Here is a 26,207-nt window from a genome sequence, read left to right as displayed (position 1 = left end):
TACTCACTTGGAACATATTGCAGAAACTGAGTCAGATTTATGTAGCCTGAATTTAGGGGCATTCTTAAGGAAATCCTATTCACTGTTTCGTATTCCAAATTCAAAGGTGCGATGGTTAGGATGATTTTCTGGCATGGCAAGGATGTTGTTTTAATAGGTTAGTGACAGTGAATAGTGTAATTATTGAATGATAAATCTTGCCATACTGATTTCAGGACCCCCAGCAATGGTCACCTTCCCAGAGAGCTTGCAGAAATGGTATTATTATGCAATGGATTAGTGAGCCAGTGGTTGAAAGCATGTAGCCTGGGTACAAATTTAACTAGTGGATGCAAATACTACTAACAAAAAAACCCACCACTACTCTCATAATGCAAAAACAATGAACTCTTGCAGCTTAAACCTATAATTTATTAAAACATAAATGCTATGAAGATCAGAGTTAAAGTGGTAGAGAAAAAAATCAAAATCACTTGTCCACAGTCAGTCAAAATTTCAAATCTGGTCATTCAAAAAGAAAGTGACATTGTCCCAGCTTATCTAGGGGCATTTCTCTACATCCTGCTTGTTCTGTTTTTGTAACTATTTGGCTAGGTTTTTTTCATCTTTATTCTCATTTTTAGTGTAGTTTGCTTTCATGCACTTCTTAGAGGCACCAGCCCATCAGCATGCCAACCCCTAGAGAAGGTATTTCTGAGAATCTTGGAGCAACAGGACATGGCTTCCAAGGGCAGATAAAAATCACTAATGCTTTTAATGGTTTTGTAGCCTAATAGTTGGTTTTGTTTGCCCTTGAGCTATTCCTATATTGTTTGAACCTAACTGACTGAAGTAAGCATGTGAGGTGTTTCATATCCATGTCAAAGAAAATATCACAGTAATTCTTCAGTAAAACATTTCACTCCCATTATAAAAATTATGACACTCTCTTTGATCATATAAGGGTACTTTACTTGTACTCACAGCCACATTACCCTCCTTTACAATTATTCCAGTTATAATCACTTGTCTTTGTAAACCTCACACAGGTCCACTGAATGGCATTAAAATGAGACTGGTGTGTATCAAAGCTTCGGTAATCATTCTTTCCACTTCTTTTTGTATTCGATCTCTCTATAATTTGATTTTATGGGGTGTTCAGTTATCCAGTAGTATGTCATGATCACCAAAGGCGGTAGTCATTAAACATTACTGAATGTTAAAGAGAGACACATAACTAAAATATTTAAAGCATCTAAAAGATACAATTTTTAAATTTAATTCATATAGCCACTAGTGTAAGTTTAAAATGAGAGTTAAGTGGTTTAGCTTTACTGGTAAGTATCATATTGTTAATGAGAAACAGTAATAACAGCAGGATGTGTGTGTATATTCTACTGTATACATTGGTTTCAGTGGGAAGCAAACACTGGCATTTCCTTAATCCTTCCAATCTTTGCAGAGAATTGCTTTGGTTTTACTTTGGTATGGACACACACACTCACACAAAATGTACATTTTGTTGCCAATATGCTAACTACTTGTAAAGATACTGTACCACTATCAACCTAAACCTGGAGACTGTATTTTGAAATGCTACTTCAGAGAGGCAGGTTAGTAAGTAAAAGGGGCAATTTCCATAAGTAAATGCGGCTAAAGTACATTTTAATTTCTTCAGACCTTTAATATTTATACATATGCACACCCACCCACCTAATGTACTACAGTAAAAGTTTACTCCATGTCATAGCACAAGTTTTCAAAGGAATAATATGAAAAAAAATGTACAAGATAACTGTTCTTAGACAACTAAAGATTCCATTTGTTAAGTATTGTTCTTGTGAATTCCTAAGGAGCAACCTATTCTGGCTTACAAAACTTTTCTTATGACAAATATCAGTTGTGATTTTAACAGTAACATAAATCAGAAGCGCACAATATGGACATCAATCTTACATAGTAACGTGGTAGGTATGGTAAATAAAACAAATATCCTAAAGTCCTGACACCGCAAAATACTGACCAAAATAAATCGCAAAATCCTGATCAAAATAAAACAAAAAAGGCACAAAAATTGTCTCTTCAGTAAGAGAAAAGACATTTCACTTTTTGTGAAAGAGGAGAGGTTTCACCATCCCTGCCAGAATCTTGGGTAGCTGGGCAGCAATCACTTCTGACATCATTTCCGGGAATTCGACACTCAGTGCCCGGGACTGGAGAAATGTGTTCAGACAGAACAGATGGAGTTGTTTCACTAGCTGGTTTTAATGAAATACAAACATGTGAGAATTTAGACTACTAATAATACATTATACATTTATCCAATGATTGTTTATTTTAAATGTCATTCAATCAATGGCATTTTACATATGTCTATCACCCATGAAATCATACTGTGCATAGTCTTGCCTTCCAAGCCAATAAGTCTTTTCACTTTAGAAGTCATGAACATATCTAAATGAACACTTCAGTGTATAAAAAAATGGGGTAACACTAACCCCATTGTAAAATATCCCCAGCTTCATTCAATGAACAGGACAGACAGTCCTCATTTCATATTTTTTTATCCTCATTGTGCAAGATGTGGTCCCATGACTTATTCACTGCACACTACTCAACCCTGCTCTGAAAACAGAATTATTAAATTCCTCGTGGGCTTTTCTACAGTGCTCACCATTATAGTATCTGAAAACTTCACTAATATCAATTTAACCTCACAAAACCCCTGTGAGGTTAGAATGTGATATTATTCCGCAGTTTACAGAACAGAGGCACAGTGATGAAGGTCAAAAGTGCCCACTAATTTTGAGTCCCTATTTGAGGGACCCAGAACCTGATTTTTCAAATGCTACAATGCAGCATTGCAAAGTGCTTTATATGTTCAATGCACAGCTCTCATTGACTTCAGTTACAGCTGTGAGTGCTCAGAACTTCTGCAAATCAGATTCCAAAGTATCAAGTTTGGCAGGCAGAAAATGAGGAACACACAATTAGTGACCACCTGTATAAAGTCTGGCTTAAGTGACTTGCCCAGCATCACAAAGACAGTCTGTGACAGAGGCAGGAACAGACTCCAGTTTTCTAGGGCATCATTCAACTGTCTTAATCATAAAACCACCCTTTCTTTACCTGCAAACCCCTGCCTCTGTCATGTACACCTTCAAACTATTGCTAACCCCAAGCCAATGGGGGCTATGGGAAGCGGCGCAGGCTGAGGCCTGTGCTGGCCACAGCTTTCTGTAGCCCCCTTTGGCCTGAAATGGCGAACCATGGCCAGTAGGAGCTGCGATCAGCCGAACCTGTGGATGCTGCAGGTAAACAAACCGGCCCGGACTGCCAGCAGATTTCCCTGATGGGCTGCTTGCCAAAGGTTGCCAGTCCCTGATCTAAACAAATCAGTTTTTACTGAGACTAATGAAGAGCCTAGGGGTAGTAGCAAGATGGCTAATGGCAATGACGATACAGATGTAGAAATTATCATATCTGAGGTGGAAGTCAAACTCAAACAGTTTAATGGGACTAAATCAGGGGGCCCGGATAATCTCCATCCAAGAATATTAAAGAAACTGCCACATGAAATTGCAAACCCAATAACAAGGATTTTTAAAGAATCTGTAAACTCAGGGCATCATACCTTATGCCTGGAGAATTGCTAATATGGTTCCTATTTTTAAGAAAGGTGGGGGAAGTGATCCAGGAAACTACAGGCCTGTTCGTTTGAGCTCAATTGTATGCAAGGTCTTGGAACAAATTTTGAAAGAGAAAGTAGCTCAGGACACAGAGATGAAAGGTAATTGGGATAAAATACAACATGGTTTTACAAAAGGTACATCATGCCAGACCAACCTGATTTCCTTCATTAAATGATAAATGATTTTTTTAGACAAAGGAAACACAGTAGATCTAATCTACCTAGATTTCAGTAAGTCACCTGATACAGCTCCACATGGGAAATTATTAGTTACATTGGAGAAGATGGGGATCAATATGAGAACTGAAAAATGTTTAGGAGATTGGTTAAAGGGGCGATTACAAATGGGTCATACTGAAAGGTGAACAGACAGGCTGAAGGGAGGTTGCTAGTGATGTTCCTCAGGGATTGGTCTTGGGATCAGTTTTATTGAACATTTTTATTACTGACCCTGGTACAAAAAGTCAGATTGTGCTAATAAAATGTACTGATGACACAAAGTTGGGAGGTATAGTCAATACGGAGAAGTACTCAAATATTATACAAGAAGATCTGGATGACCTTGTAAACTGGAGTAATAGAACTGAGATGAAATTTAACAGTGCAAAGTCATGCATTTAGGGACTATAAGCAGGCAACTCACCCCTGCAGCGCCTCCTGCTGGTCATCCTTGGGAATTAGCTCATTGTCCAGCCAGGAGCACCCTCTGCAGGCCAGTGAGCCACCTTACCTCACTCTGGCCCCTATGTCCCTCCCAGGACCCAGTGCCCCTTCACTGGGTTTCTGCCCCCCCCCCGCCCTTGCAGAACTCCCTTAGTCTTGGTGTCTCCCCCTCCCAGGGGAACCCCCACACACTATCCCCACTTCACCTCAGTCTTAGGCTACTGCCAGTTCCCATCTAGCCCCTGCTCACTGGGGCAGACTGCGGTGTAAGCCACTCATTATAGGCAAAGGGGCTTTTGGACCTGCTGCCTCTGCCTACCCATGGGTTGTCCCCTGCAACCCAGTACTTAATAGGCCTGACCAGGCCTGCAGCCTGGGGCTTTCCTAAGCCAGAGCTCCCAGCTCCCTTCCCCAGCCCTGCTCCAATCTAGGTTCTTTATTTAGCACCCTGCACCCAGGCCTTTCTCCCTCTACAAGCAGAGGGAGACTGACTGGGTGCCTGGCTCAATGCCTCTTATAGGGGCCAGCTGGGCTTAGCCACAGCTGAGCCTACCTTCCCTAATCAGCCCAGGTTTCTTGCCCCAGCCACAGCCCTCTCCTGGGCTGTGTTCCACCCAAAAGGGGAGGAGTGGGTCACCACCCTGCTACAGGGACTAACAACAAGAATTTTTGCTATAAACTGGAGATTTATCAGTTGAAAGTGACAGAGGAGTACAATGACCAATACACCTAAGTCTATCACAGGAGCCATCAATGTGATGCAGCTGTGTAAAAGGCTAATTCAGTCCTAGGATGCATCAGGTGAGGTATTTCCAATAGAGACAGGGAAGTGTTAGTTCCAATTATATAAGGCACTGGTAATACCCCATCTGGAATAATGTGTGCAATTCTGGACTCTCATGCTTAAGAAAAATGAATTCAAAGTGGAACAGGTGCAGAGAAGGATTACTATGATGCGCCAAGGAATGGAAAACCTATTTTATGAAAGCAGCAAAGAGTCCTGTGGCACCTTATAGATTAACAGATGTATTGGAGCATGAGCTTTCGTGGGTGAATACCCACTTCGTCAGATGCATGGTACCACAGAACTCTTTGCTGCTTTTACAGATCCAGACTAACACAGCTACCCCTCTGATACTATTTTATGAAAGGAGACTCAAAAAGCTTGGCTTGCTTAGCCTAACCAAAAGAAGGCTGGGGGAGATATGATTGCTCTCTGTAAATATATCACAGGGATAAATACAAGGGAGGGAGAGGAGTTATTTAAGTTAAGTGCCAATGTGGACACAAGAACAAATGGATATAAACTGGCCATCAATAAGTGTAGGCTCAAAATTAGGTGAAGGTTTCTAACCATCAGAGGAGTGAAGTTCTAGAACAGCCTTCCAAGGAGAGCAGTGGGGACAAAAAACCTAACTGGCTTCAAGACTGAGCTTGATAAATTTATGGGGGGGAAGGTATGATGGAACTACCTACGATGGCATGTGGCCTGTCAGTGACAGCCAGTAGCAAAAATCCCCAGTGGCTGGAGACAGGACACTAAATGGGGAGGGCTCTGGGTTACTACAGAGAATTCTTTCCCTGATATCTGCTTGGCAGGTCTTGCCCACATGCTCAGGGTCTAACTGATCACAATAGTCAGGGTCGAGAAGGAACTTTTCTCCCATGTCAGATTGGCAGAGACCCTGGGTTTTTTTTTTACCTTTTTCTGCAGCATGGGGCATGTGTCATTTGCAGGTTTAAACTATTGTAAATGGTGAATTATCTGTAACTTGAAGTCTTTAAACCATGATTTGAGGACTCCAGTAATTCAGCCAGAGACTAGACGTCTATTTCAGGAGTGGGTGAGGTTCTGTAGCCTGCAATGTGCAGGAGGTCAGACTAGATGATCACGATGGTCCCTTCTGACCTTAAAATCCATGAGTCTATGAGCCTATGTGCATGATAGCACAGGCAACTGTAATTCTGATATTTCCTAACTTTTGCATGCTTGACTTTCTGAACTTAATAACGTTCTTTTAATATGTTTTTGTGTGTGTGATTTTCTAGGTTTTAAAAACAGCAAACTGAAAATACAGAAATTCCATCACGTGGCATCACATTGACACCAACATGGTTTTTCATGGTTGGAATGTTAGATCCACATCACAGAATTCTGCCACTTGAGCTAAGTGACTAAGTAACAGCAGTAATAGATTGTTATCCTATATGTGAACAAGCATGAGGCTCTCCATTCCAGGCTCTCAAGGGGCGCGTACTCTAGTGGGTACTGACTTTTCTGCCCACTTTCTATAAGTTTTGCCATTGAAGCCCCATCCCCTCCAGCCTGTCCCTCTTTTCTCTTCCCACTCCATCCTTGTCTCCTTTTACTTGCCTACTCAGTCCCAGTCTCCATTCCGCAGACTTCTCATCCAAGTCCTAGTCTCCTTGTCCAGCCAATCCTAGTTTCCCCATCTGGGCTCACAGTCTGAATCCAATCTCCTACTATTCCCAGTCTCTTCCTTTCCTCATACTCAGTCCCAGTGTTCTTGCCCAGTCAGCCTCAGTTCTCTCTCCTGGCTTCTCATCTGATCTGTTTTCCCCTCCCTGTTCCCAGTCTTAATCTTCCTCCCCAGGCTTCTCATTCAATCTCAGTCATCCCACTCATTCTCTCCCTGGCTCTTTATCCCAGTCTCCTTGCCAAGCCAGTCCCACTTTTCCCCCTCCAACTCCTTGTCAACTGTTTCCCCTGCCCCCAGACCTCTATCCCTCTTCCACTGGGGCTGGTCCCAGTCTCCTTCTCCTGCCAATTCTAATATTATCCCAGCTCCTCCTATGATCACAGATTCCCATCATTTAACTGCTTCCCAGTCCCCCATGTCCCTCCTGTTTTCCTCACTGGCTCCCAGTCCCAGTATCCTCACTTCCCCCAACCTCAGTATCCTTGCCCAACTAGTCCAAGCCTCCCATTGCACCCTTCCCTTTCTCAGCCCCAGCCTACCCTCTCCCTGGCTTGGAACAAGGAGCTTGAGAGGTGGAGACTGGGACTGAAGGCTGCCTGGGGAGGAAAAAGGAAACTGTGACTAAGAGTTGGGTTTGGAGCTGGGGGACAGGAAATGTGGGTCAGGACGAGAACTAGTTTGGATAAGGAGCTGGGAGTGGGACTAAAGGATGCTAGGCAATGAGACTGAGAACAAGGAACTATAGGGTAGGGAAAACTGGGAATGGTTGGGCAAACAGATGGTGACTGGGGACTTTCTGGGTGAGGAGACTGGAACTGACAGCTAGGAGAGGGGAAGAGACAGGACTGAAAAAGGGATAAGTTGGAGGAGAAGGGGTGAAATTTAGGGAAAATGGACAGAAGAATCTGTATCCACTAGACACACTCCCCTCAGAGACTGGACTGGAACCCAAGATTCCTGAGTCTCATCATTTCTCTGCTGTCAGCAAATATCTGTGAAACTCACTGGCAAAGTGTGTGTGTCCCATCCTCCTCTAGTGCTGGTCCACAGAGAATGACAACCTACTAATGCTATTAGTTAGTCACTTTGCTCAAGTGGCAACGCTACTAAAGAACCACACTGAGGTCAATAATACCACAATGGAATTTCTGGTTTTTTTCATTTGGCTTTTTAAAATTTAGAAAATAACACACAAAAAACCATGTTAAAAGAACATTGTTAAGATTGCAAAGTCAAACACTGAAAAACTAGAAATAGAATAATTAAGGCAAAGGCCCTGTGGAAAAAATTGTATGTGATCATGTAATTAAAGACTGCATTGTAATAAATATGCACAATGAAGCCAAATTAAGGTTGCTCTCACAAGCAACCTTAATACTGACATTTCCTATCATTTGAGTATGCCTTTGCTACCTTTACAATATTCTTTTTATGGGTTTTTTTGTAATATATAGAAATACACATACCACAGCTCTGAACTAATATTAATAGAAATATAAAAAATGAACTGGCATTTTAAATATGTTTCCCATACAACTGAATCCTCTATAAATAAAAATGTTAACTTCTGGTTAATTGTGCATTGATTTTTGCTCTAAAAATGTGTCCATCTTTGCCTGGACACCACAAACATCCCAATGCACTTCTACCCCGATATAATGCTGTCCTCAGGAGCCAAAAAATTTTACTCCATTATAGGTGAAACTGCGTTATATCGAACTTGCTTTGATCCACCAGAGCACGCAGCCCTGCCCCCCCGGAGCACTGCTTTACCGCATTATATCCAAATTCGTGTTATATTGGGTCGCATTATATTGGGGTAGAGGTGTATATGTATATATTTTTTAAATTTACTTTAAGGAATGGTTCTTGTTTCTGGCATAAATCTTGCTCCCCTACCCCCCGAAAAACAAACTTACATCATGCATGGAATCCATAAGTTTTGTAAGCTGATAGAAACGTTGAGAGCTGGCCACAACTCCTTTCTGCCGCAAACCAATTGCCTTGACCAGTTCTCTAATATAACTTGCTCTCATCTCATCAAACTGGCTTTGACTTCTCAGACCTTCCAAAGGAACTAAAGAGAAAGTAATACTCTTGATTGTTGCAATATATTATGAAGACAATAACTGAGAAAGAATTTATACTGTATTTTACACTGTACTGTTTGGTTAATTATTTTATCTTGGACTATAGACTTCTTCCTGTTAATCAGTGAAGTGCAGAAATGGTGATCTGACAGGCCGATGGATACGTAAGTTATAATCAATCACTTATGTCGGTTTCTGGTATCCTGGCACAGGATAACTGATATGGAAAATCTGCCACAGGTGGTGGTAAAAGTGATGCAAAATGACTGAAATCCTTCCTCTGCAATAAAGTCATCTGTGACCAGGGAGGCAGGGGCACGGGCAAGGCAACAAGGAGATGCACTGATTAGCATAACCTAGTGGTGTCTCAGGAAGGTGTAATACATAAGCATTATTTAGTATGTTGCAGGAGACAACTATACAAAATAAAAAATGATCAAAAATTCCCAATAGGGCAATGGTTTAAATCTTCCCATCTTCCTAACATGCACTGAAAATGACAAGCCAAAACATCAGCTACTTCTGAATTTCAGAAGTACAGTTTTCAAAAGATCTGTTGCACTTAGGCATGTTTTCTTTGACTTTAAACAAGTATATATCACTATTTCATTCTGGAAAGAGAACAGAGAGTTGAATATTAGAAAAAAAGAGGCCAAATTCATCCCTGATGCATCTCCATTAAAGCAAATGGAGTTACATTAGACACAAATTTTGCCCAATGGTTGACTCTAGCTGAATGTTTGTTTCTTAGATCGCTATTTTTAAAACCACTTTAACATTAATATGGTCTTAATTTAATCTTTGATGTTTACATCTTAATGGTGTGAATTGACCGTGGTGGGGAGAACACACACTTTTGTGAGAGATGGCTCAGATGACCCAACAGGTCTTTTCCATCTCTTACTTCTATGCAGCCATTGTTTAGTGAGAAGACTTTTTCAGCAAGGCCGAGTTAACAGGGCAGAAGCAGACTGGAAACCAATATACTCTGTTCAACATGGGAAAATAAACCTTTTAAAAATGGAAATTTGGATTTTGCAGAAAAATGCTGAATATAAAGTTGGAGAAAGACAACCATATAGATAGAGTCTGTCATTTTCACTCCTGTAACTGTTTCTGGCAATACTCATATGGAACGTCCTCTGGATTCTAAACATCTATTCAAAATATAGTGTTCTGTTGCTGAGAAATTCTTTTTAAAAAAGTCTATGCTTAGGCAAAAGCTAGTCAAGTTGAGCACAGATGTCATATGCTGAGCACACGAGTTACAAGCAAAGGTACACGAGGGAATAAGCCTTCAATTAACATTTTTCTTGGCACTTGGAGGAACCAAGCAACATACTACAGGAGTCTGTCCTGTCACCCCCTATGGTTCACTGTAGGTATAAGGCTCCTGGGGAATCAAGTCTCAAGAATACTTTCCTATGTTAGCAGCCAAATCATTTTCAGGGGATTCATTGCTGACAAATGAGGTCAGCAACGGACTACTTTCTTAGTATAGATAGGCAGAGAACTTCACCCAGATGCTCACCTACCTGGAAAGTGGAAGACCAGTGAGCAAACTGGAACCTGGAAAGATGCTTTGTAGCTGGGATCAGACTAGAGGTGGTGGGCCAAATTTAGTTCTGGAACAGACAGCTGAAGTCAATGGAGTTACCCTGACTTACACCTGGGTTAAATTTGCCCATCTTTACCCAGGAATAATTTGAATAATCATTAATATTAGTAACCTGACATAATATGTCAGCCATGTCCATTCTCCCCTGCTCCAAAGAGCAAAACTCTGACTTCACAGGAGCGGGATGTGGCTTCTATGTCAACATACCTGACGTATTAAAGGAATTTTTTTTGTATTTGTCATTTTGCAGCTTTGCATGGGACTTTATCTGTGTATTGCCATTGAAGTCATTCAGAGTTGCATGGCTGAAACCCTGCACTATTGCTCTGAAAATGTCCAGCTTAATGTGGCTTCCTGTCAAATTGTATTCAACATGTACTTGATTGATTTTATTCTGTGCACAACAAAAAGAAACAGTATTTTAGTGCTTTGGAGGCTGAGACATTTTTGCTGACAGGGACTTTTCCCTGTTTTTTGGGGCATACATCCCCACAATTTTCATGATAAGTAACACCTTGTGAAATTTTGCAACATTTCAGTATTGTTTTAATATTTGAGGTACAGAACAAAAAATGTTATAAAGACAAAAACATCCAGTTCTACTTACTTGTATTGAGCAGTAATAATGATTTCATACAGAGGAACTCCTCTTGACTAACTTGTAGTTTGACAAATTCCTGTGGGATCTGCCACATGGATAGGCACAATGAATAAAACGATGATTCTTTCATCCTCTGTCTTACACCCCAAAAAAGGTAAAAATAAAAAAGACTCAGCCACTAGTTCTTTGCAGTACATACTTTGCTGTTAGATTAATTACTACATTCTTGAAATTAAGAAGAGAGATATATAAAGTAAAACAATTTTCTGAATTTTTTGTTTATTAGTTTCATAAAAAAATCATAATTTGACATTTGATTGGAAGTTTAAAGGTAAATTAATTCCCCTCCAGTGGTGTCACTGTTTAGACAGGGTAGAGACTGATAGGAGCTGAATGTCACATGAATAATGATTTTTTTAAAATTAAAGAAACCCAACAATTTTTAAAATGTAAATCAGATTTTTTAATTTAAATGTTGCTAGTTCTTTACTTTCTTCTCATTTATAATCTTAAATTGCTAGAGTAAATGTTTTGCAAGTGCTTCTTTACTTAGCATTCTAATTGTTAGTGGAATTTCAGATTTTGCATATAGTTTTTTTCTACTAAGAACTTGCACATTTAAATGGTTATCTACATTGTAGGATACTCATTAATATCTGTACTGTGAGAACAAGAGAAAATGGCAAACACAAAACTAACAAAGAGCCTGTGCTATATTTGTAACCAACATCATCTTCTGATATATGGAACTTCCACAAGTCAAAATAGCTGAATTGTTTTGACCAGGCAGTTTGATGTTAATGATGTTCCTAATTCACTTAGGCCCAGATCGTTAAAAGTATTTAAGCCCCTAACTTCTGTTGATTTCAACGCAAGTTAGAAGCCTAAACACTTTTTGAGGATGCTTTCGAAAACAAATATGGGCATTTAAACAAATTTGGGACAGTTGCATAAAAAACTTTACAATAACTTTGTGAATGGACTGAAAGTCTAAATAACTTTTAACTATCAACAGTGACACAATTTTTTTTAAAGTGACAAAGATTTTGTAAAGGGAAAAAGTTTAAATAAATGTTAGCTCCTGATGCTTCTTTTATGAGAACTCCCATTAAAGTCAATGGAACTAATCATGTCAGTAAAGTTAAATAACTGCAGAAATGTTTTCAGGAATAGGGCCTCTATTTTCAATATTTTTGTTTTTTACTTACAGCAGTTTAGAAAAAATCAGTTAAGATATATTGTCAGTAGTAGCATTTAAAAAAGCCCAGCATTTGTTAGCTCATTATACACTGAATAGAAAGGTGCAATAGCACAGGTTAGTTGTACAAAGCCTCAACTTGATTTAAATCAATGAGTTAAAAAAAAAATTGGTTACATTTTGGTTCTACTGAAGTCAACAGAATTTTTAATATTGACTTCAATGGAGACAGGATTTCACCCAAGTGTTTTAAATCATTATTCCAGTCTGGCTGGAAGCATTATAATCCACAAAATGTTTATATTTGGTATGACAAAAACCTTTTTCTCAATGCATGTAGATCAATAATTTTTTGTTTTAAGTGAGAAATACTTCAAATCCGTTCAGAATCTGAAATGTTGCACCCTCTTCTAAATGAGTTAAATATATAATTTATTGTTTATTGGGAAATGATGCTACTGATTACTCAGTCGCTCCTGTTGAAGTTGTTCTACATAAATATTAGATCACTGGAACAAAGGGACTGGAACCTTGGTTTCTCACCTCTTATGTGTGTGCCCTAATCACTGGGAGAAAATTTATAAGGGGGTGCTCCACCCTGCCCTCCTCTGGCTTAGGCACCTAAATTAAGGAGAGTCTTGATGGTCAAGAATCCCAAGTAGAGATATACTGCTCCCTCCAATCCAGACGTATGAGTTCCTTTGAAGGATGTGGCCACAATCCTTTCCTTGACGCCTCCTTCTGGCTAGCTTAGGTAGCTCCCCACTCAGCGAGTTGGCTTTTGTGGGATCCATTCATAGGCACTTAATTTGCCCCATGCCTTGTACAGGGAGCCTAGGTACCTAATTTAGAACTGCGGATTCCACTGGATGACAAGGTGCCTAAAAGACATGCACTGCAACGTCAAGCATTGCAACTCCTAAGTCCCTTAGTGGATCTCACCCTTAGACATATTTTTAGGTATTAGAAGGTGTAGGTAAATATCTACAGTGCTTTTAAAAATAACCCGTGAATTCATTTGGAAATTAACAGCTCTTGCCTCATTTTTGGGTTTGAGGCTGGTGCTGCTGTGTGCTGATATGGCAGGTGGTATCCATCTGCACTAGGACTGAATTATGGATAAACCAGTCAAAGTGGCAGCTTGGTTTTAAAATACCTGTTAGACAATGGTATAGATAAAGAGATAGCTTTTAATTTAATAAAAGTTATTGTCAGAGCATTTTCCTGTATACATAACGTCTTTGGTGTGCTTTATTATACCAAATTATTCAACTTTTGTTTTCTAATTCCTAGTGTTTACTGTAAATACATAGAGTGAAATCATGTCTCCACTGAAATCAATGAGTTTTGCCACTGACTTCAGTTGGGCCAGAATTTCACCCTTAGATCCCAATGTATGACCCCTTTGATTGTGTGGCATTCCACTGATTTCATGGGTACTCCACATGGGCAAGAGGATCTGTGCACTGGGATCCTGAAATAGGATAGGGGATCTAGGGGATAGGGGATCTATCTAGGGGATAGGGGATCTAGTTCTTAGTTTTATGTTAAGCTGAATCATAAACTTATTTGTTTAATTTTCATCTTGCCTTGTATAGGCTTCTTTTGTGAATTTCAAGAACAAATTATTACAGAGGCAGGGAAAAGTATACTGTGATTGCCTATGAAATACTCCTATGTATCATGCTACAAGGATTTGGGATATTAATGCTCTGCCCATCTACATTCAAACTAATTCAGGTTTTATGTCATGATAACATAATTCTTTTTTAACTTTCCCTCAGATAAACAAAACCACCACCAAAACTCGTTCGCTTTTGAGTCTACAGATGGCCATGTCAATGAAATATATTGGACTTTTATGCAATCCTTACTGAGGTTACTGATATTTGATATTATCAGAGCTTTCTCCTTTGATCTTAATTTTAGCACTGTTTTAATGAAACAATGAAACAGAAACATAGGGCAAAATCCTAGCCCCAGTGAAGTCAATAGCAAAATTTCCATTGACGTCAGTGGGGTCAGGATTTAATCTATTATATTAGTAAATAGCAGTAACTGTCTACTTACTCATTTAGTATCAGATCAGGTGCAAAGTATAGCATCTGACCACTGACATGCTTATATGACCTCCATCCCAAAGCGAAAACCATTAGACTCATCCAAGAATACTGGATAAGGGTTATCTGATCATCAATATGTAAATTCCGGAATCCTGAAAATCACATCAAGAATTAAAAGAATTCAAATAGTACTGTATAAAACATTTCACAAAGTAAGAAATTTATATTGTCAAGTGTTCTTGATGTTATATCAGACAAGCTATCCGTTACTTTAAGAAAAATTTAAATATGTAGTATTTTTGTTATGTATCTATAGTCTCATTTCACACCTTGTGTATGTCTTAAATAAGATCTGATTACTAACAGTGTTAGACAGAATCCAATTAAACATCCACTGAAAATAAGACTACTACAACAAAAATTGGCATTAACTTTAATTTTTGAACTCCTTTTAGTTCACTCAATAGGACTTTATATTTTTCATTTATATTTTTCTTTAAGAGCCTCCAGGATCAGCTAATTAAAGAGCAAACATGTACATTCCTAATATTGTAGCAGTTTCCAGTAGGTGGTAGCGTTGACTTGACAATTCAAATGTATCTAATTTTACAGGCTAATTTAGCAGTACTTCTTAAGTAGTTAGAGACTAATCAACAGGAGGCTTGTGATATCTGAATTATCATTAGCCATTTGACTAAATTAGCTATCCTCTCCCAATTTTTTATGCTAAGCCACATACTATTCCTTTTCTTGGTTTTGAACCTGAAAGGATCAAATCAAATATAATTTTATGAGTTATGAGTGACTATATACTTCAGGAAACAACAAAGTTCTTTATTTACTTCTAACAAAAATAGGACAGTTTACCATACTCGTTACCATAATTAGTTTTTATTTATTAACAGTTTCTCCTTATTCTACGTAAAAGCAGCAGCTATAATTATAATGATTCTTAATTCTTATGTACCCTTTTTCATCAGTAGACCTCAAAGCACTTTACAAAGGAGGTCATTATCTTATCCCCATTTTACAGATGGGGAAACTGAGGCACATAGCAGTGAAATGACTTGCCTATGGTCACCCAATAAACATCTATCTGCAAATGTCCTTTTTCCAGCAAGTAAATGGAAAGTATTCACCACTTTTATTTTTCAAAAAGGATAAAACATTTGGTCCACAACATTTAATTTAAACCAAACTTTATGTTTCAACAATTTCATTTGAATAATGTCTCCCTGTCACTGGCTTTTATTTACCCAGAAGAGGTTATTTCAGAAAGTGGATTGCATTTCTTAACTATCAATAACTCTTCAAAATTAAACAACATGAAAACTTTCTTATTTGCAGATAATCAAACTTCCAGTCAGCTTCTTTCCAAAGTATGCTGCAATGACTTTAAGAGTAGTTTCTGTTATTCTAAAAATGTAAATTGAGCCATGATTCTTTTGTGGAAATATTTATAAGTACTTTTAATTATTTCACTGGTCTTTGCTGCAATTTGTGCAGATTTTAAAATAATTTCAGAACCATTTTCTGACGGAGTTTTTACAGGGCAGTTAGGGGTCTTTTGGTGACCAGTCTTTCTATCTGTCTAGATTCTTATATTGCATCCATCACTTTGCTATAAGAGCACCACAGACTAAGATTTTTGGTGCTGGGTACACAAAGAAAAGATCGAAGACATGCCATCTTCACTGAGTACTTCTGGCCTCCCAGTCTGAACTTCTGCTTCTCATTTGGGTCCAACTAGTTGATGATGGACATTCTTTGCATTATCTTGATATTTCCTTTAGTCCTTTTAACCATTTGGTCTTTGTCTTCTTGCCTAAGTTATGCCTTCACATTATACTTCCACAGTCACATGCCATGTTAACTTTGACATTTCTTGACTACTAACTGATTAACTTTGTAACTGTCAATAATACAGATTTTTGTATGAAATAGTAAAAGTTTGTGTTTGGACCAGTCAGTAGTATTTAAACAAAGAAGTGAAACCCAACATCAAATTCCCATTTATGACTGTGATTGGCTAAGCTTACTGCATACAAGGCAATAATCCTGAAAACTTTCATAGTGCCTCTCATTATAGGACCTAGAAGCCCAAAACTTCACTCAACATATAATTTACACCAGCATTTCCATCAACACTAATGGTCCACTATCTTTAACAGTTCAGTAAATATGAGCTCCTGTTTCTACTCAAAATTATCATCAGCTACGGCACTTTTGTTTGACAAATTAAAATATATTTTCAGTAAGTGTACGGGTAGCTGCCTGTACAATCTCCGTTAAACTCTTTGTGGCTGCATTCCACAACAGCATTTATATTTTAGTGAAATGTAGTGGTATTCTTTGAGTATTGGATAACAGTGACTTATGCAAAGCACGGAGCAATACGGGAGTGACCTACTGCCCTATCTACCAAATTGATTCAGCAGTCTGTCACATGATGGGCTCTGTTCTGACTTCTCATGCCACATACAGTGTTTTACATTATAAAGGAAATACTTACATGAGGAGATGGCAGCTCATCTTAGTATTATATTTTAGGAATAGGAAAATATTACAGTATGTCACAATAAGGTCAGTATCGCAAAAAAAATTGTTTCCTCACTAATGTGAACAAATGTACATTGGATGTTTATATACTTTGTATGACAAAGAGTTATTAAAGTTTCCTCTCATTCTAATTTAACAAATTTCATATTCTTCAATTTACATCTAGGCTTGCAACTATATTAAGTTGGTAAAGTAGGTGAATGTAGCCAAATTACAGGAAAGAAAATAGCAAAAATGGAGGAAGAGTCCTAAATGGGTAATTTTCGTATTTTCACTCCAGCTTTTTTTCATTCCTTAGATCAATTTGATGAGACTGACATAGCTTTAATTAGCACAAATGGCATTGCAATCACAGGCCACCTCAGTTCCAATGACAGGAATATTTTCTATTTTTCTTTTCTGTCCTGCTCTCCCCATTTCATTTAGTTTTCTTTTGTATTAGTCACAAAGACATTTAATTCCAAATAATGTTCTCTAAGCTTGTCTTTTCTTGTCCTCTTTTTTGACTGAACTCACAATAAGCAAATCTTCAATAAAAACTCTTCATTAATGTTTGAAGGTTTCGCAGGTCTGTTTATCAGCATCTTAGAATAATAGTGGGTTACAGTGTCTTTTTCACCATTTATGCCTTTTAGGTCTGGGAGTGAATAGTTTTCTTAGGGCCTGATTCAAAGCAGACAGATGCCAATGAAAGGACTCCCCCTGATTTCAGTTGGTGCTGTTGTATCAGGTCCTAAGACTTGTCCTTTTTTAGACAAGTGGTGGTATTTATACTATAGATATTTTTACAGAAGTAAAGGATATTTTGGGATGTGCGAGAAGAGTGAGGGGAGGATTGATGTGACATTGTTTATAATTATTACTTTAGCACAGATCAATAATATACTATATTCCTTTTTCCTGTTCCCATGAATATGTTTTAATGCTAGCAACAAAGTATGTTTAGGAAGTGGCTCGCTGAGGCATCGAATATAGATTTTTAAATGTTGGCATATTCAAATTATGCAACAGCCATTTTTATAGCCACAGTCTACAGGCAGAGAATGCCTCTTTTGTATAATACTCCTTCAAGTGTGTACAATTTATAAAGATTTAAATGACCAGATATGTCAAATGATGACAGAAGATATAAGAGAGTTCAGGAGATCAAAATATTTATTTAAAAGGAAGTGGGGAAGGGAGAGAATGATGAAAAACAGGAAGTTGGGACTGAGTTCATTCTGAAATGAGCAAGTATGGTGATCCTGCTATAGACTTCCAAATCTCAACTGCATAGAACACTAAATTCCAAACATAGCTGCATACAAGATTTACAAGGAAACAAGAAAAATACACAACTGCAAAAGTGCCAAATATTCTCCTACATCTCCATACAAAGCAATCTCAAAAACTGACATAAAACACTGAAGAGACGAGATGGGTGAAAAAGTATCTGTTATTGGATCAACTTCTGTTGGTGAAAGAGACAAACTTTTGAGCCACACCTGGATCCTACACATGCCTACCACAGTATATGGGGTACCTCATCCAGGGCACTAAATGCCCCAATAACACCCACGTGGGTGAAACCAGACAATCACTAAGCTCTCGAATGAACTCACACAAGAAAATGCTAGGTTTCAGAGTAGCAGCCGTGTTAGTCTGTATCTGCAAAAAGAACAGGAGTACTTGTGGCACCTTAGAGACTAACAAATTTATTTGAGCATAAGCTTTCATGGGCTACACCGATTAAGTGGGCTGTAGTCCACAAAAGCTTATGCTTAAATAAATGTTAGTCTCTAAGGTGCCACAACTACTCCTGTTCTTTTTGAAGAAAATGATAAAAGACAAAAACACCCCACCACCAGTGCTTGAACACTTTTCACAAAGTAATCATTCTATATCTGACCCATCAGTCCTCATCCTCTGAGGAAAACTGCACAACAGTTTCAAAATACGACCCTGGGAGCTTAAATTCATAACTCTGCTAAAAGCAGCAGTGAGAATCTTGTGGCACCTTATACGATAAACAGATCGTTGGAGCATGAGCCTTTCGTGGGGTGACGACCACTTCGTCACTGCATGTGGTGGAAATTTCAGGGCAGGTTAGATATATTGCTAGCAAGCACGCTAGGAAAAGAGGTTAGTCAATCAGGGGTAGAGGGCCTCTCGTAGCAGTCGGAGGTGTGAAAACAAAAAGGAGAACTGGTACTCGTAGTTGGGAAGCCATGTCGACAGTCTTTGTCACGTCGGACTGATGGGGTCCAAATTGCAGATGAATGCGACCTCTCAGCATTTCTCTTTGAATTGTCTGAAGTTTTTTTGCTGCAGGATAGCCCTTAGGGTCGCTATTAGTGTTGTGGCTAGGTGAGGTGGAAGTGCTCTCCGTACAGGTGTTTGTATATTGGCTCTCTAATTCTGATTGTTGTCATGTTATCCTTTTTCCGTAGAGACGGTCCAGTTTGGCGGATGTACTATAGCAGTAGGGGCATGCGGATAATGATGGGTTATATTATCATTGGGGGACGTGCAGGGATATGAGACCGGGTGATGGGTGTGGTATGATGCTGGTTAGGTCCTGTGATGATGTTCCGCTGGTAGTATGATTATGTGGGCAGAGTTGGCATCAAGGTTTGTTGCATGGATTGGTTCTGAGCTGGAGTTATATGGTGTGGTGTCGAGTTGCTGGGTTGAAATACGTTTCAAGGTTGGCAGGTTGTCTGTTGTGGCGAGGATTGGCCTTGCACCCAGGCCTGTGAGAAAGTGTGGATATGCCCCAGGAATGGTTTTAGATCCTTGATGAGCGTTGGAAGGGGTTTTAAGCTGGGGACCGTAATTGATGACCAGTGGAGTCCGGTTTGGGTTTCTTTCTTTCGTTTGGCCTTGCGTAGGAGGATTCTGGGTAACTGGTGGGCTCTGTTGATCTGTTTCTTATTTCCTTCGCATGGTAGTGTTACTTTTGAGAATGCTTGGTGGATGATTTTGTAGGTGTTTGTCATCTGTCTGAGGGGTTAGAAGCAGATGGCAGTTGTACGGTCAGTAGCTTGGCTTGTGGACAATGGTCCGTATGACTGTGCCCGGGATGGAAGCGGGAGGAAATGAAGTAAGGTGCATACTGCGGTCTGGTAGGTTTTCGATTATATGGGTGGGTTTAATGTGACCATTGCATGTATTTGCCCCGTTGGGTGTCTAGACAGTGTGACCTCTGTGTATGATGTCCAGGCGAAGGTTTGATGTTGAATGTGGAAGTGTGGTTGAAAATTTCTGTGGGATTTTTCCAGATGTTCTCTCTGTTTCCACGTGGTCGCGTATGTATGGAAGTATGTATTCATGTGTATCGTAGGTAAGCAGGGGTGTTGAGTGTGACAGAACTGATTTGGAATTGGGCTGTTGTTTTTTCCCAGGTCAGCCATAAAATATTGGCATGATTGTGGGCCATGCGGGTGCATACCGTCTGCAAATTCCACAAATTGTATATAGGCATCATATGCAGCAATGCCCGCTCTATGTGTACATCGGACAACACTGGACAGTCTCTGTACGGGAAAAGGATAAGATGGAACGCACAAATCAGACATTAGGTAATAGCAATACACAAACCTGTAGGAGCGCACTCAACCTCCTCGGGCCACACTAACCAGGACCTTAAGGGGCACCGCGCCAAAAAAACTTTCAGGACCAGACTTCAAAGAAAATTGCTGAGCTCAATTGCATCTGCAAATTTGACAGCATCAGCTCAGGATGAACATAAGCTGTGGATGGCTGCCAAGCTAGCGTACCAGTTTCGTCCTCTCTTGTTCACAGCTAGCGGCTAAAGAGGGCTCATCCTCTCTGATGCACTAACCTGTTACTTCTGAGTGCTTGCTAGCAGATAATAGCATGCCCCTGGAAATGTCCAGCACAGTTCATCTGACGAAGTGGGTATTCACCCACGAAAGCTCATGCTCCAAAACGTCTGTTAGTCTATAAGGTGCCACAGGATTCTCTGCTGCTTTTACAGATCCAGACTAACACGGCTACCCCTCTGATACATAACTCTGCTAGACACTAAAAATCATGGACTGAACAAAGACACTGGATTTATGTCTTATTACAACAATATGTAACCCACTAACTCCCCTTTTTTAGTTCTATGACTACAGAGGTGTTACCAGGCCACTCTACCTTGAAAGGTCCCTTACAATATTTGCTAACTACTTATGCTAAACAATCTGTTGTTCTTGCATTTTTTTGTGTTGCTTGGAATCCCTGAAGAGCTCTGTGTGGCTTGAAAGATACTACTTCACCCATTTTGTCTCTCTAATATTCTAAGACTGACATAGCTACAGCTACACTGCATAAACCACTGAACATATTTTTTATTTAAAATAGCTTTAAAAATAGTTCTTTTTTAAACTAACCCATATTTGTGAAAAAGGTACAAGTTGCACTTTTGTTGAATCTGTACTATTCCATTGGTCACTGGATCCTTCCATATTCAGTGACATTGGAGCATTTGTCTAATCTCTTTAAACCTAATATCTCTTTAGTCTTGTAACACCAAACTGTGTTGCTCTCGGTTTTCCCATGTTATTTTTTTAAATTATCCTAACTACAATAAGATAAACATACAATAAAAATCTGTTTAAATATTCTTACACCTAAAGAATACAAAGTAAAAGCATGTTAAAAAAAAACAACAACACGTCTGCTCATTTAGAGGAATTCCTTTAAGAAGGCCCTAGTGTCTGCTAAAAATATCTCTCTGGTACTCAGAAAGTCCAATTTTATACTTTTTTGGAGAACTGGCAGTGTTATTATGTATTCAATTACATTTCTTTATCAAGGATTCAATTATTATGCATTCAATTGATTATACAGTACATTTCTGTATATACCTGGTTTTAGTGCACAGCTAATAAACAGACTAAATATTCTTTAAATAATTAGCTTGATGACATATGTTAGCATAACTATGTATAGAAAGATGTTATTACCTGGTAGTGATTTAGACCATTTGACTACACAAAGGAGTTGCCTCTCACATAATTGATTCAAACTGGTCAGCAAAGCACTTGGGGTTTCAGGTTGTGTGTTGTCATAACCTGCATAGACCACTTCCGGCTCAATGCCCTGTAAAATGCTGATCAGTGGGGGAACAAACTGTACTTCTTGATTTGGTGAAAAGGATATCCTCTGGGTTAGAGCCTGGCTTTCATCTGGAAGGGCCACTGGCTGCTGGAGTGCAACAATATCTAGTGTCCTCACAACTTTGAATTTGCTAAACTTTTTAAATTTTCGACCTGGGGAAAAAAATAGTTTAATGACACATCCAAAAAAGCAGATTCCCACAGAGCAGATTAACTTTTAGTATCTCTTAGATTATTACCCTTTTAACCTTGGAGTATTTTTTCTTTCTAATTTGTTTTCTTTTACAACTCCTAGTTACGTACAATTCAAAAACCTTATAGAAAATTCTTAAAGGGTTTTGTTCCAGTGGAGAAAGAAATGGAAAGAAAGACATAAAAATATACTCTTTAAACTTCCCACCATATATACTATGTTTCGGCAATCTGATAATGTATTTCCTGGTTCAGTTCCCACTGTCCTATCACATTCTCATGGCTAAGCCAATTGTTCTGCAATTCAATTTCTGCTGAATGTAAGTCAATTATACTGTTTACATTGTTTTCCTCTACCCTCAGAAAAATGCAAATAGTTCCCTGGTACAAATAGAAGTTTCGTGTTTCCCATTTCCATGCATAGAAGACTTTTGACTTGTCTAACTTCCACTCCTAACTGACAAGAGTTCTCTCTGCTAAAACAGAAGAAGTATGAGAACAGAACTCTGAGGATATGAGGAAAGTAGTGTGAATATACAGAGACAACACTCAAAAAGAACTTCAATTATCAGTGAGTAACCTTTCTTCTTCTACACATTTCCAGTTATGCACAACACCTAGGAAGGTGGACCTATGAGTATTATTTAAACAAAAATTGCAGAACTGCCCTCCCAAAGTAAGCATCAGAGCTAGATGTCAAGTGAAGAAAGTTGTGCAGAGTAAACATACATACAGAACTCCATTATTGAGGCATACCATACAGTCCACTTTAGCTCTTGTAAAGTGAGTTCTTAGATGGTCAGATACTGTCAGTCTAGCTAACATATACACATTAATTCACATACATTTACCTTACAAAAAGCCTATGTGACTTCTTATATGTCTTAATCCTATCCAGATAAAAACTCAAAACGGGATGAGAATAAACACCCCCCTCCCCCAGCTAATAATCAAGTTCAGGTGAAACTCACACAACCCTTTTTATATGAATTTGGGGAGAGGACTCAGGACATCTGTGAAGTGAGGATCAGCCATTAAAATAAGCATCTTCCTCTTCCTGAACATATCACTGTTACAACAACCTTCAAACCTTCTGCCACTGCTGAAGAAATGCAAGAACAAAACATGTAAATCTTCTAATTTCTAACAATACAATGAAAAAGAGGAAACTCTTGGATATAAATCCACCAGAAATCACATCGGGCATGGAGAAGGTCTTTACAAGCGCAGCCAGCTGTGGAAAGGAAGGGACTAAAGTGGTGGGGGATGCACAGCCTTTTATAACCTCGGTTCCAAACTTCCAGGGCTGTGAGAGGGCTTTTGTGGGGCGCCAGCAGAGATTACATTCCCCTAGGTCCTGAAGTTTTGGGATACCATCCCGGAAGTGGGAATACTTAAAGGCCACACTGTAAGTGGTGGAGGAGGAGTAGAAGTAATAAAACGTTAACAGTTAGCTAGATGGATTATGCTTCAGCTTTTTGAAAGCTTTTTCTAGTGCAGTGTCAAATGGTTACTTACCACTGAAATACGCAGGTGTTACTTTAAAATGGAATCAGTATCCCACACTTTAAGTCAGATGTTACATCTGTCTGTAGTGAAGTAAATCATTCTGGAAGCTGATAATTTATAAATGGAATGTGTTGTTTCATAAACAATTGGACGAAATCTCTCCATCCTCTTTGTTTTCTTTTCATTCTATTTAACAGTTCTGTTAGCTTAGGGCTGGATTTTTGTCTCTGTTACACACATTTTACAGAAATGTAATTCCATTATTTAAAAGATTTACTCTTGATTTACACTGGCATGAGAGGAGACTCTAACTCTCTGATTTCAAATTAGAGGGATATAGATGAGTATACTTATAGCTAATCTAAAAACACAAAATCAGTTTTATAATCTCAAATATATGTTCTAATTCTTCAGTATTATTCATCCATAAAAATGAATACATAAATATTTGGCACGCAAAAAAAGCTGCACAATTAAAAGTTATATTACAACATTATTTGTGGTCCAGTATAATGCTTAAGATAAACAAGGAATCATATTAAATATTTTTTCAAGGAAAATAATCTGCTAATATCATAAATATACAAAATGGAATTTTCAAAAACACTCAAGCAGTAATCTAACTCTGCTCCGAGGGAAGTGAGTGGCAAGATTCCCACTGACTTGTTATGCAGGAAATCAGAGTAGATGATAACAGTGGTCCCTTCTGTCCTTAGACTCTATGACTTCAATGAGAGCAAAATTAAGCCAGTGATGAATGCTTTTGAAAATCCCTCCTTCAAAACTATCAACTGTTTTCAGTTGTCACTAAAGATAGTAATAGAAAAAAGAAGAGGCAAGCAGTCCTGGTTAGTGACTCTGTAGTAAAAAAACAGACCTGACACTCAAACCTGGGTCACAGCTGACCCAGATAAAGAAAAAAAGATTATATGCTGTTACCTCCAGATGAAATGACATCATAACAAAGATTTCTAGTATCGTAAATAATGCTGGAAATTTCCCACTAATTATAGTCAAAGTGTGTGTGGCTGGTAAGGAGTGTGTGTGTGTGTGTGGAAGGGAGAGAAAAGGCAGCAAGAGAAGATCTTACAGTTCAAGAATTATTTCATGGACTTGGGAAGAGAACCGAAGATAAGGTCAGCAGAGGTAATAAACATGCAGATTCTTAGGGTGCCAGGCATGAGTAAAATGAGTGAAGCCTTAATGATAAGTTATGGATTTGTAATCACAGGGAATCTCAGTAATGAATGAATAAAGATACATGCTTCTAACGAATTAGAATGCATCAAAATAAGGACTAATTCACAGAATTACTTAGATAATTGTTTCTGGAAATATAGTTAAGCAGTTTCCAGTACAGTATATACACTGTGTGCAGATCTTTCCAGTCAATTGCAAAGGTGAGTCCTACCAGACTCATATTAGCATTTGCAAAGGCTTGGCACCTGCTTCAGGCTAGTCATGCCACATTAAGCCTCTGTTGCTGGAATTTTAATACCACAGGAAAAAATGAGAGGTTTAACAATATTTGGGTTTTAAAATTGTATTATACAAAATATTAAAAATTATTTGCTGCTCTAAGATGAACGAGCATCTCAAATTAGTTCTATACCGAATAAATAGTAGCAACGTCACTTTGGCATTAACTCATCATAACATAACAGCTGTGTGCATTTTGTCAGCAAACCTTTGGTAGATTCTGTCATTGGGGTATTCAGTCACACCAGCAGCTTCATGATACCCCCCGTTCATAAATCCACAATTTACTGAATATTATTGGACAGTACATTAATAGTGCATGGGAAATATGTACAGCTACTGAACATAAACCAATAACATCATAAAAACTACTTAAATGATAAATGCTTAACATGCATATGTGAGATTCACTACATTGTTTTGGAGCATAATCCTGCACTTTGATTTTTCCTTTTAAGCACATATACAGAAGCAAATTACATGTCAGGTACCATGGTGTACCAGGCATTCTGTATTAGATAGCTAGTCTTCTCATAAGACACTAATGCCTCACCCTTTCCACAACCCGTAATCAGGTAAAAAATGTCAGTGATTCATTATTCTTGACACCGAACCATGGTTTTGACTCCAAGGTCACTATGCTCCTCTGGTTCCATATGAGAGAACAAGTTCTATACACCTCTGCAGGTTGTAAACAAGCTAAGGGAACAAAGCAAAGGTAATACATCTTGATTTTAATAAAGCATTTGATGCAGTGTTTTAGGAAATATTACTTGGAAAATTAATTCAAATTTTCTTGCACATGAGTACTGTCAGATGGACTGAAAGCTAACTGAAAGGTGATTTTCTAGCAGTAGGGCACAATAAGAAATCAGTGTTTGACATGGGTCATTTTTAAAGTCTTTGCTACTGATCTGGCAGAAAGGGCTAAAGAATATTTTACTTCAAGCTGCTGCACTATGTACGCAGTGAAGACAGATAATAGAGATCAAGAGGGGTTGGAAATATCAGCAAGA

At 38.6% G+C, this 26,207-nt stretch overlaps 1 protein-coding gene across 1 annotated transcript in view; it reads right to left on the bottom strand.

Annotated features, from left to right (window-relative positions):
• Positions 1-1,785: 1,785 nt before the first annotated feature.
• The window catches only part of PGR (progesterone receptor), a 69,956-nt gene continuing 45,534 nt past the window's right edge, over positions 1,786-26,207 (bottom strand). The window contains exons 4-8 of the mRNA XM_032788431.1: positions 21,859-22,164; positions 14,352-14,496; positions 11,090-11,220; positions 8,694-8,851; positions 1,786-2,237 (exon numbers count right to left, since the gene is read on the bottom strand). Coding sequence (XP_032644322.1) covers positions 2,082-2,237; positions 8,694-8,851; positions 11,090-11,220; positions 14,352-14,496; positions 21,859-22,164 — 896 coding nt within the window. The 3' untranslated portion in view covers positions 1,786-2,081. The remainder of the gene's footprint in view (positions 2,238-8,693; positions 8,852-11,089; positions 11,221-14,351; positions 14,497-21,858; positions 22,165-26,207) is intronic.

Source organism: Chelonoidis abingdonii, chromosome 1, assembly GCF_003597395.2.
Source record: "Chelonoidis abingdonii isolate Lonesome George chromosome 1, CheloAbing_2.0, whole genome shotgun sequence".
Lineage (NCBI taxonomy): Eukaryota > Metazoa > Chordata > Testudines > Testudinidae > Chelonoidis > Chelonoidis abingdonii.
This window is presented reverse-complemented; position numbering and strand designations above follow the sequence as displayed.